Source organism: Gracilinanus agilis, chromosome 2 (assembly GCF_016433145.1).
Source record: "Gracilinanus agilis isolate LMUSP501 chromosome 2, AgileGrace, whole genome shotgun sequence".
In the NCBI taxonomy this organism is placed as follows: Eukaryota; Metazoa; Chordata; class Mammalia; order Didelphimorphia; family Didelphidae; genus Gracilinanus; species Gracilinanus agilis.
Genome location: NC_058131.1, coordinates 81,954,051 through 81,967,260, shown reverse-complemented (window position 1 = coordinate 81,967,260; position 13,210 = coordinate 81,954,051). Strand labels below are relative to the sequence as shown.

The 13,210-nt window shown below is 34.6% G+C and overlaps 1 protein-coding gene across 1 annotated transcript in view; it reads left to right on the top strand.

Annotated features, from left to right (window-relative positions):
* The window catches only part of CDYL2 (chromodomain Y like 2), a 222,921-nt gene that overhangs the window by 185,823 nt on the left and 23,888 nt on the right, over positions 1–13,210 (top strand). Inside the window, exon 4 of the mRNA XM_044660619.1 lies at positions 2,479–2,651. Coding sequence (XP_044516554.1) covers positions 2,479–2,651 — 173 coding nt within the window. The remainder of the gene's footprint in view (positions 1–2,478; positions 2,652–13,210) is intronic.

Sequence of the window (13,210 nt, the reverse complement as noted above, 5' to 3'; positions counted from 1 at the left end):
AGAGAGAGAGAGAGAGAGAGAGAGAGAGAGAGAGAAGGAGAGGAGTGGAGAGGAGAGGAGAGGAGTTATGAATGAAGTCTGGTTTTCTTGTCCAAATTAATGAAGGTACAAAAAACAAGCCTTTTCCTGGCCCAAGGTGAAAAAAAAAATTCTCCCCTTCCTTTGTCCTCAGGCAGGTTCTCTGAGTCTCTGAGTTAGTTGACTCAAATGTCACTTGGTTTCTCCAGTATTTGAACTTCTAGCAATACTGAGCCAAGCAAAACAAAATAAAAGCACCTCTTAACTATTAGCTTTTGTCAGGAAAAGAGTAGGCTTGGGTGTTTAGAAGCAAATCAGAAAGCCCCAAGATTTCTATGAGCCTATGTGGAAAGGACAAGCAAATCTCTCCTGTGATCTGTCCATCAGGAATCCGAAAGTCAGCTATCACATTCCATATGGAAACTTCAGTTATGTGAAGATTTCAACATTTGATCTAAGGAAAATTAGAATGATATTTATTCATGATCCTATGCAACCTCTGAGGAGGAGAAATTCATAGATTTGTCATTCTTGTCTACAGAAAATCATAGGCATATGTTTGAAATTCCAATTTTCCTTGTCAGAATGGCTGAATAATGCCAGGGTTCAGTAAAAAACTTGTTTTAATTCTTTCCCCTTTTAATTCTTCCCACTCTCAGCTTTGGGAGGTTGAAAAGTAGGCTGCTCAGTCTAGAGGAGTGGTTCCCTTCTTTATCTGGATAGAAGTTCTTATCCAGGAGAGAACTCTTTGGTCAGATTGAGGGATGTTTTCTCCCTTAGCCCACAAGGAGTCCTTATGAATAGGGACTGTCTCCAGTCCAATCCCTACCAGTGGGTCAGTTCCCCACTCTCAGATCTTCAGTAAGTGATCATCTACTGGATGGAGTGGTGGGAAGTCTGCTACCTCTAAAGGTAATCCAAATACTTTAAACAATAGTAATTGTTAGAACACTTGCAAGTCTTAAAGCAGAGGTGTACCAAGAAGGTGATGAATATTCATGTAGATTTTGAATGCAAGCTACAATAATTCAGACTAATGATAATCCATTTTTTATGGATGGCAAATATTTCTGCCCTCTGTCATTACATCTAGTCCAGTAAGTAAATAAGCTATCTGTGACCAGTCTGACACTGTTAAATGGCCTCACTTAGTTGAATTCTACTGACCCTGTCCAGTGCTGGAGTCCAAGGCTTATGCACTTAACTTACAAAATATAAGTAGGAACTTGCTTTCTCTGGGATCCGTCACATAATTTTGGGGCCCTTAATGCAATGAGCAATTCTTAGTTATGCCATAAATTAATCTGTTTTTCTAGAGGGATCATATTGTGATCTATGGATAGCTCTCTTTGAGATAATACAGCTCAAAAAATGGAAGAAATAGAAAAGGTTTAGAATTAGAGCAACTTGAGCAGGCATATATATGACTCTTCTGCCACCTTTCCCATCCCAAGTTAATTGCACCCAAATACTGGACTGGTAGCCTATGGCCTGCTGAGGTTGAGTAGTAATTCTTCTCTCTTTGCCATTTAAAGCCATTCATTAAAAAAAAAAAACTCTTATCTTCCATTTTGGAATCAATAATGTGTTCCAAAGCAGAAGAGTGGTAAGTGCTAGGTGTAAGGACTAGGCAATGGGGATTATAGGACTTGCCCAGGGTCACACAGCTAGGAAGTATCTGAGGCCAGATTTGAATGCTAGATTTCCCATCTCCTGTCTCCATACTTTTACACAGATTTCCCTTGATATCTGGAATGCTCTCCCTTCTCACCTCGGCTTTTTGGAATCTCTAGCATCCTTTAAGACTTAAATACCACCTCTTTCTTTTTTATTTGAAATTTTTATTTAATTAATTTAGGATATTTTTCTGTGGTTACATGATTCATGTTCTTTCCCTCCCCTCCTCCCACCCCCCTCCTGTAGCCAATGAGCAATTCCACTGGGTTTTACATGTGTCATTGATCAAGACCTATTTTTATATTATTAATATTTGCATTAGGGAATATCACCTCTTTCAAGAAGCTTTTTCCTACTTCTCCCTATTGTAAGACCTCTCACTCGCCAAAAATAACTGTATATTTTATGTATACATACTTTGCATTTAATTATCTCTATAGGTGTTTTTTTTTCTACCAATAGAATGAATGTAAGATCCTGGAAGGCAGGAATTGTTAGTTTTTGGTTTTGTACCCCCTAGACCCAAAACACAATGCCTGGGACAGAGAAGATGCTAATAAATGCTTGTTGAATTCAAGTGAATTGAATTGAGTTGGAACCAGTACAATGATCAATGCAGAGAAATACAGAAAGTCCTAAGCACTCAGCACCCAAAGGCCTTGACATCCAAGCTTCCCACAGGCTGGAGAATCAGCCACTCACCAGCAGGTCCAATTCCTCCCTTTCTGAGATGGGTTGTAGCTGTGCTAAGCATGTGCATTGTTTACTCTTCTCTGTACACAGATTATGAAGGAAGTGCGGAGAGCTTTGTGCAACGCGTCCACGGACGACAGCAAACTCTTGCTTCTCAGCGCGGTTGGAAGTGTGTTCTGTAGCGGCTTAGATTATTCCTACTTACTTGGCAGGTTGTCCACCGACAGAAGAAAGGAGAGTGCCAGGATTGCAGAAGCCATAAGGTGACCCACACTGACCCTGAGCCCTGGCTGCCCCTGACTGACCAGGGCTCAGGGGGCACCTGAACAGTACATTCAGGTGATAGTTTAAGGGGCTACAAGGAAACATTTGCTACAGGAGGGGGCTTGGTGGCTGTTTTCTTTCTTTTTTTTTTCCTGTATAAATTTCAGTCCATTCCCAGACTGAAATGCTCATTTGTATATCTAATCCTGTCCCTCTGTTCATCATTTTAAAATATTTCTTTTCAGAGGAACTAAACTAAAAAGCCTGAGCTTTATTTATTTCTCAAATTGATGGTGGCTTTAATTCCTTGGGAATAGGCTTTGATTTTGTTGAATTCCTCTTTGGTACTTTGTTAATCAGAGATGTCCCAAAGATTTGGCAGCTCTGATTCATAGCCATGTTTCTGTTGGGCCCTGGGAAGGGCAGAGACTTGGAAGAACCTGTTCTACAACCCATAGAATAGTTCTCCCTACCTCCAATGAAACAGAAATGAATGAGTTTTGAGCAGGGGCCAGTTGCTGTGTGTATGGAAAGACTGTGTTTCAATCTAGAATCAGATCTAAGGACCAAGTGGTTGCTTGAAGATGATGTCTTTTTATTATATGGTTTATTGCTCTCTGGATTCAATTGTGATCTTTGAACTATTATGCACAGCAAAATCCCGATGTGATGTGCTGTACCAGACCATTTGGCCAAGGTCAGCCCTGTATACAATGCATAGACTTTGCAAAGAGTTCCTTTGTATTTGTTCTACTGATCCGGTCCAGGACTAGTGGAAGAACCCTAGTAACTGTAGCTCTTAGGGTGTCACTAAGTAGACCAGTTCTTCTTAGAGGGAGAGGAGGAAAAACATGAGGTTCTGTGCAGGAATGTGTCCAGAAGAGAGCCAGGAGAAGTAGGAGAATTCTGATGATGTGTCTGTCCTGTCTTTGTGGTTTTTTCCTCTGACAAAATCTATCATGCCAAGGGAGAGTTTTAGAATTACTTCTCTAAAAGAGATAAAGGTCACCTACGATGGAATCCTACTCTGTTACTTGGTTCCTGTGTAATTTTGTGCACATTATTTAACACCATAAGCTTGAAGTAATCATGGAATGAAGGCTTTAACCAGGGTTGTGGCTGTGAGAGGAGAGAAGTATATTCAGAAGATGTTAGGATAAAAATGTTAAGTAAATCAGCAATAGAGCGAATGTGTAGGGTAGTAAAGACATTCTTATCTGTATCCTCAATGCTCAGCACTGATTCTAGCACATGATAGGTACTCAACAAATGTTTATTGACTATGACTATAACTCTGAAAAGTAGTGAAGTATGTGGGAAGGCAATTAAAAGAAAGAATTGTCAAAGTAGTCAGAGAAGTCAAGAAAGATGGGGATTCAGAACAAGCCATTAAATTTGGCAGTTAAGAGATATTGGTACCTTCAGAGAAACCAATTTCAGTTGGATGATGAGGTCAGAATTTAGACTGCAAAAGAATTGGAAAACAGTGAGAAAAGAGACAAGGCAAGGTGTCAATTGATAGCTTTCCTAAGAAATAAAGCCATGAAAGGAAAGAGAGATATAGAATGATAGTGTGGATCATTGAATCAGTTGAAGGATTTTGAAAGATGGAGGAGAAATAGAAAAGTACAAGTGTAGATTAGTATTGTATAATCTATTGTATAAATTCTTTCTCAGAATGGTTGGACCAATTCATGGTTCCACCAATAGTATATTAGTGTGTCTATATTTCCAAATATTCTCCATAATTGAGTACTTCCATCTTTTTCCATCTTTGCTAATTTAGATGGGATAAGGTGATACCTCAATGTTACTTCACTTTTAATTTTTCTTATTATAAGTACTTTGAGCATTTTTCTCACATTTAATAGTTTATGTTTACTTCCAAATGAGTTATCTTATTGAATTTCAGTCTGAGTAAATACAGGAACCCTCATCACCAGCAGACTGGCTACTTGATGATGAAGTTTTGGCCATGGCAACCTATGAAACAGAAAATACCGAATGGTTCTCAGTCATGTGTTCCTTTCTGATTCTCCATTGATAGTGGCAGAAAGACATAAAATAGGGCAGAGAGTGCTAAAAATCATACAGATTTTATAACTTCCCACAAACTGAAACTTGACTGTTATTATTCTAAAGATGTCCAGTTATCAACAAATGTTGATAGAAGTGGAGGAATTGAATCACACTACTCTTTACTTTATCAGTATAAGTGAAACCCCAAGAATAAAAGGGAGTTACAGCCAAAGAAAAGAAGATACGAGGTTCTCCCTAAAGACATTAATGAAAGAAATAGCAGAAATTTAATAGTTTTATCATATGCCCCAAAGCATCAAGAAAAATCAGTTCAGTGGACATTTGGTTGTTTCATATTGAAGAATATTAGCAAAAATACCACTGAGTATTTATTTCTAATATTTTGAATTATTTCTATTACATTAAGGCTCAGATTTACCTCTCAACCTCTATATTAATTCATTTCTTCCTAGGGAATTCAGAGAATGCCCCAAACTAGAGAATCTTCCATTGTTGAGTTGATAGAAAAGAGAGATTTTTGGATCATATCTTGCCCAGTAAATAGGAATCAGCTTGGATCAGATGTGAGTGCAAGCAGCAAAACCAAGTCCTTGAATTTCTCATTAAGAAACTTTGAAGAAGGATATATCTAGCTGGACCAAACTTGACTTCTCCTAGATGTTGGATGCATGGGACCAAGTACATGATTGTCAACCATCATGGATGGGGAGGGGTTAAGAGTTTTGATGAACCACCTCCCCATTGACCGTTCACTAATTAGAGATGTCTTTGATATCTAGGGGAGTTTTGAGGGGGGATCCTCCAAATTATATTTATGGGTCCACATAGAGGGACTTTGAGTCTTTGTCTACCAAGAGGATCTTTGCAAAAGTAGTGGTGTATGAGGATGGTAAGAAATATATTTGAAAACAAGGGTAAAGAAAAAGGAATGAGATAGGAAAAAAGAATTAAAGATTTCACAGAAGACTCACCCCTATATATCATGACTATTTTCTTAAAAAAAAAAAAGAATCACTAAACTCTTCCTTAGAGTTTTCTTTAATCTCTAACACTGTTTGCCATTTTTACAGCACAATAGCATTCCATTAAATTCATATGCAGTAATTTTGTTAGCCATTTCCCAATTGATAAGCACCCCCTTAATCTCTAGGTCTTTGCTGTTAAAAAAAGATCTGCTATAAATATTTTTGGATAAATAGATCCTTTTCCTCTTTCTTGACATTTTTGGCATAGTAATGGTATTGATAAATCATAATGATATCTAGCATTTATATTAGACTTTAAGATTTGTAAAGCTTCAAAAATATTTTATCCTCACAATTCTAAGGATAGGTATTCTCATTATACTATTACAATATTATTATTATGCCCATTTTATAGCAGAGGAAGCTGAGGCATGCAAAGGTTAAATGACCTGCCTAGGTTCATATAATGTCAGAGATAGGATTTTATTTGAAATCTTCCTGATTCTATCCATGAGGAGCACCCTATCAATTATACCACCTGTATGCCTCATAAATCAAAGAATATGAACAGTTCAGTAACTTTTTGAGGAACAGATAACAATTAAAACAAGTATTACAATGAAAGGCAAATGTAAAGATGTTTAGTGAGTGTGAGCATACTGACTGGCTACCAGTTATAAAAACTGAGGAACTTTGAAGAACTGGGAAAAAATGTCATTGTAATTGACTTTTCTTATTGTCTATTTCTTTATACATGAATAAAACAAAGGACTTATCAATAAGAGGAACTCATGGTGTAGAACCCCCTATAAATGAAGATTGTCAGGGACCTAGGAATTTGCTTGAAGCATAAAGAAAGATGTTAAATCACTTATCAATAAGTAGTTTCAGATGAGGAATTTGAATACAGGTTTTCCTGATTTCAAACTCAGCACTCTATCCACTATCCCATACTGTTGTTCTTGCTCTTTTAAAAAAATATGACTATATTAATATGGATTATCAATTTGGAATTTTTTCTCAAATGTATGAGTCTTTGAGCTAACCCTATTTTCTACCAAGCTACTTTCAAGTTTGCATAGTAGTTATTATCAAATACAAATTTCCTCACCTATTATTTTCCACCTTAAGTTTATTGAACACAGGGTTATTGTATTCATTTGTTCATTTGGATCTTGTTTCCACTGACATACTTTTCTATTTTTCAGCCAAAAAGTTTTTGTACTTTTGTAATTGCTGTTTTACAACATAATTTGAAATCTAAGAATATTAAGTCATCTTCTTCTTAATTTTTATGAATTCCCAAAAAATCCTTGATCTTTTTTCAAAACCTTTTAAATTAATTTTGTTATTATTTTATCTAGTTCTGTAGATTATCTTCTTGGTAGTTTAATCCTTTTAGAGACAAATCTGTACTTGAATTTTAAAATTTTCATTTTTCATCATATTGGTGAACCAGCCACCAATATTTAATCATATTTTCTTTTATGATAACAATAATAAAAAACCAACAATAATAACAGTTAATAATTATATAGCACCTACTGTATTTTGGAATTGTGCTAAGCATTTTACAAATATTATTTTATTTTGTACTCACAGTAACCCTGGGAGTTAGATTCTATTTTTTATCTTCATTTTACAGATGAGGATGAAGACAAGTTGGTATTTATACTTGTATATTTTGTAATTTTTCTTTGGTATGGTTAATTAAATCACAGATATTTCATTTCATAGTTATTTTTAATAGAATTTCTCATTCTATGCAAGAGATGGAGTTCTACACCTTTACTTTTAATCAATGTAGTACATTGATGAAATTGGTAAAGTTAAAAGTGTGTGAATGGGATACATATATATATTTTTTTTTTCATATATATATATACAATGATTTGTTCATGAGTTATGAATATTGGTTAATATTATAATGAAGAAAAGGAACATGATTAACTAACCAAATATTAAGGAATTACAGCAATTATTTATTCCAGCAGCATAATAGTCAAAAGATTTAGGAGCACCTTGAAGAGATTGAGACAGAAATTTATTTGTCCTGGGGGCAAGAAAAGCAGGGATTCCTTATTAGAGTATTATTCCTTAAACAAGAAAGGAATGCTTAGCTATGAACTGAAGAAAGAATCTCTACTAACAAGGAATTGAGAATTTACCCTTTCCATGTGTATTCTCTCTAATTAGAGACAATTCTCCCATCTGCCAGTGTGTATTCGTGGGGAATGGAGACCCAGAATTTAATGGAGGATGAGTTTGAACCATTCTTACTAAGACCATATTAGCAAATATCCTTTGTTAATATCCTTTGTTACAAAAACAATTGATGTCCACTGACTGACTGAAAGCACACCAGTAGGGGCTCATGAGTGATAACACCGGGATCCCTAATGTCTTAGAGTTGGTCTTAGAACCCTGAAAGGAGGCAGCCAGCCTCTGGGTACCCCATCCTTTGAGTGAGTGGGAGTTGAAGAAGTAGTCCCAAAGCAGATGCTATACCATCTTTTCCTTCTGGATTTTTTGTTGTGTTTTTGTTCTTGTTGTTATATACAGAAATGTAATGGTTTTGATAGATTTGTTTTGTATCCTACTATTTTACTGATGATATTAATAATTTTAAATTGTTTTCTAGATTAATTCCCTAGGGCTTAAATAACTTTTCTTCCTCTTTGCCAATGTTTGTTTCTTTAACTTCTTTATTATTAAAGCTAATATTTCTAGTCCTATACCAAATAATAGTGAATATCACTGCTTCATTTTGAGCATATTTGTAGAACTTTCAGTATTCCTTTATTTTAAATAATGATACCTTTAAATTTTAGGTAAATACTTTAGATCAAACTAAGGAAGGGTCCTCTAAAACCTAGGTTTTTTAGAATTCTTCATATAAATGAATGCTGTATTTTATCAAATATTTTTTCTTCATCCATTGATAAAATCTTGACCTTTTGCCTTTTGTGTTATTTTTATTATTAATAACTCTAGTTGTCTCTCTTGTAGTGAACAATTGCTACATTCTTTAAATGAATCTAAATTGTTCATAATTAATTATTTTGGGATATGTTCCTAGAGTCTCTTTACTTAAGTTTTATTCAAAAGTTTTGAATCAGTATTAATTAGTGAAATTGGCCCATGATTTTCTTTTCCATTTTATAGCTCCCTGATTTGAGTACCTGAATTACATTTGTCTCTTCAAAGGAGGTTGGTAGAGTGCCTTCTTTCTCTTATTATTGAGAACAAGTTGTATACTATAGGGAATAAATGCTTATTATATGATTAGTAATACTCACTTATAGACCTGGTTGAATCAGGAATTTTTCCTCCTTTGGAAGTTTGCTCATGACTTTTCTTTATGGATTTCTTCTTGTGAGTCTAGTTTATTTGGAATATCTCTCTTGTGTTTTGTTAATTTGGATATTTTATGTATTGTATCTAGTCATCCGCTTCCTCTAAGTCTTCAATTTCGTTGATATATAATTGAATATAATAGTATTTAATAATTTTCTTTTGTCTCTATTCTGTTTGTACTTACTACAGTCATTTAAAAATTAATTGTTTATCATTTTAGACATGGTTAAAACAGTTCAAATTTGTTTATTAGTTCAAAAGTTCTTTTGTTTTAAGTTTTATTTTAAAAATTTCTTTATTCCTGCTTGTTCTAGAGTTAATTTGTTACTCTTTCTAACTTTTAACTTGCACATGCAATTTATTAATCTTCTCTATTTTGTTAACATATCTTTTCAGAGAGATAAATTTTCCTCTAAGGACGCTTTAGCTGCATCCCATATATTTTGGTATGTTGTCCCACTGTTATCCTTTAAAAAAATGATTTGTTGTTTCTATGACTTGTTCTTTGTCCCACTCATTATTTTGGATATTACTTATTCTTCATTAAGTCTATATATTTTGTTCATTTTCCCTTTATTGATAACTATTTTAATTTTACCATGCTCTTTAAAAAGAAAATATCCAATATTCTTCTCTTTGTGCATTTATTTGCGATTTCTTAATACCCTAGAATATGATTAGGTTTTTTTTCTGTAATACCATTAATACTGAAAAATAAGTGCACTTTCTAATAATCCCATTCAGAAATTATAGTAGGTCTATCAAACTTAATTTTCCCAATGTTTCATTCAGATCTATACTTTCCTTCTTTTGTATCTTTCTTACAGATTTATTGAGCTCTGAAGGAGGAAAATTAGTCTCCCACAATTAGTCTCTAACTATGTATTTTTGTATTTCACTTAGCTTTTCCTTTAAGTATACCTTTATGTGCATATCTATTTAACAAGGATGTTGTTCCTTGCATATTCTTATGTATTTATTGATTTGTAGTGACTTTAAGTATAAAATAGTTTCCCACACTGTCAGTCTTGTTAGTGTATATTTTTACTGTTATCTTATCTGAAACAATGATTGAAGCTTCTGCTTTTTTTAAATCACTTGAAGCATAATAAATTTTGTTCCAAATTGTAAGGTTCTTTTTCCTGTTTCTCTCTCACATCACCCCATCTCTTAGTCTGAATGACATTATTGTTTCCCCTTTCAAGAAATACTAATTCAGGTTTGTACTCTTTTGTACTCTTTTCCCTTCTATAACACTCAGATATTTAATCACCTATTCATGAGCTTTGTATGTAAATATTCTCTCACAAAGGGAGGCTTTTAGAAAACAGTAGCCTGCTGCCTCCTTTGTTAGTCTAGATTAAGAGTGTGATTCCTACCTCAACCTTCCCAAATTCCTTTCCTATCTCTTAAAAAAAACCCATCATGTGTTTAGTTTCATTTCTAGAAGGCTCATTTTAAAAAGTTTGGGGTGGTGTGGTGGAATTGACACTTGATTTGGAATCAGGAACCAAAAGGACTCTAGTTTTTGCCACTGGATCACCTCCCCCTTCTTTCATTTTATTCCTCTGAGACACTATACACAGCTATTCTCCATCAAAAAAAGTGATTAAAACATTTTAGCAGAAAATCTCCATGGGATGTTCCTTTTAAAATGTATATATTTAACTCTTTTAACTTGCTTCTTCTCTATACTCCATTCTACTTTAGCTTCCTAGATTTTAGGCATGAATGTTTTTTCTATATTTTTATTTTTAATGTCTCATATATGATATGTAGTGCAAAAGGGTGCATATTAGCCCTGCAAAGGATGACTGCAGAGTTTCTGACAGTTGAAAAGGGTTTAGAATCCTGAAGTTAGTCAGTTGACCCTAGAGACTAAATGAGAGCAGAAGGGTCAACTGAGCTCTATCTTGGGACTAAAAACCTGGCCTATATTCTGCAGCTTTTCTCTTAAAATTTGTTAGCGTAACTATTTCCTTTGAATCTCCCTAACCTCCCTATTCCCAACCATCATTTTCCCTTTCCTGAATTTCTGTGAATTTTGAAAGGAGGGTGGATCTGTGTGGTAGCTTTCAAACTTGATAGGTTTAGTTTCCCTGTAGTCAAATAGGGCTTACCCTTGTTACAAATTATCTCTTGAATCATTGTATTCAACTTTTCTAACCCTATAGGCTACAAAACCTCTCGGGGCTGAGTTAAGGCAGGTCCTTTCTCAATCTCACATTCCTGTCTCCCTCCCCCACCTGAGGCTTTCTCTAGGTGGCTGTTAGTTATCCCTCCATCCCTTCCAATCTACCCTAAAACTCAATAAACCCTGTTTGTCACTTAATCAAACCTTTGGCTAGTTCATTAGTTGATTGATAAGAGAGGGAGAAGGGAAGAAAGGAATAATATTGTCTCTGGGTCCTGAAGGGAATTGGAGGCGATCATTTTGGAGGAAGTGAAATCTCAATACTTCCTCTGAACTCTTCCTTTGTGAACCTGAGAAACTGACTAGAAAGCCCTCTAGTCAGTTTCAAGCCATTCTTGGCTGGCCCTAACCTTTGTCTGTAGAAGTGCCCTTCCTACTCAGTTTGTTTCCCTTTAGTGTCTCTGTCTCAAACCTGAGTCCCAGTCTGTGTCCCCAGACTACAGCTACCTGCCCAGAATACCTCATTCTCTCCCTTGCAATTCATTATACCTCCATGTTTATATTCCCTAAACTCAGTCATTCCCTTACTTCTCCTACCACCTCAATCTACCACCTTCACCATTGTACCTTCCTTATCCATTTTACTGCCTTAGGGATCCACAAACCCCTATCCACAGTGCCTTATCCCTATTCACACTAACTTTAGTCCCTTACCTGCCTTATCCCCAATTACAACCTTACCTCTGCCTTAATTTCCCCATTACCTCTAGCCTATCCCTTATTACAACCAGCATATTATCCTACTAGCTTTATCACCTTATAACAGATGAAATTTCTAAAAAGGAATTGTCTTGTCTCCTCCTTTGCTCATGGAGATAATGAGTGTGTTTCTGGATTCCTTCCTATTTTCTCTTCCACCATTTCATCTCTTTTTTAAAATAACCTTTATCTGTGATACTCCATTCTTAAAAAATTTTATTTCAATTCTCCCTTTCCCCTTCTTCCCTTCTCTTTGCTTATCCCCACTTTTTGATCATCTTTTTATACATGCTCTCTCTTTATTCTCTAAGTGTTTCTCATACAAGGTGACAGTTTAAAAAGTAATAGTCTTGTCCTTGAAACATATTAACATCAATTTTATGCTTAGTCTTTTTATGCTTTGTATATTTGTTTGCTTTTTAAAATTCATTTTAATGAATTTGTGTGTCCCCTCTACCTTATTCAATAGAAACAATTTATATTAATTCCTTTTACTAAAATAAATATTTTACTGATGAATTAACTCAAAAGTTTTTTGAACAAAGAAGCAATTTCCTCTGCCTTTTGAAATATCTTTCCAACCTTTCTTTTCCTTTCCTGTGAACTGGAAATAATCTTGTACTTCTCAGACTATTTTTCTTTCAATTGTGAAGAAAGCATTCCTGGTTGCCTAAAAGATTCATTTTTTGATGTTGCAGTTTTAGAACTTTACCACAAAGTTTCTAGGTGAATCATTTATGCTATGCGACCTTGGACAAGTTCAGTCTCACTAGTCCTTGGTTTCTTTATCTGTGAAATGAAGAACTTGTATTAGTTGATCTTAATATCTATGCAGGTTTGCGAATTTGGGATTTCTATGTCAGAGATCTTAGATTCTCCAAATATACTTTGTTTTCTCCTTCCAATTCTTCTTGGCAGTTATCTTGTATGACTTCCTATAATATGATATTTAGACTTTTTATTTCATTGTGTTTTTCTGGGAAACCAATAATTTTCAGATGATCGTATTACGTTCAGTCTTCAAGATGAGTTAGCCTATACAAAATTGAAACATTTTCAACTTTGTTTTCTTTCTAATTTTCTTTAATATATTTTTTCATCTCTGCATTTTTGAGATCCAAATCTATCTTTTTTTCAGAGATCCTATTTGGTCATTTCTTAATTATTTGTTCTAAATTTTGTATTACTTCTTTCTCCTTTTTGTTTTTTCTTTAAAAGTTTTAATTATCATTCTTATTTTTTCCTTTATTGTTGTTCTAAACTTTTCCATAAGTTCTTGAAGTTGCTTCATTATCATTTTTCT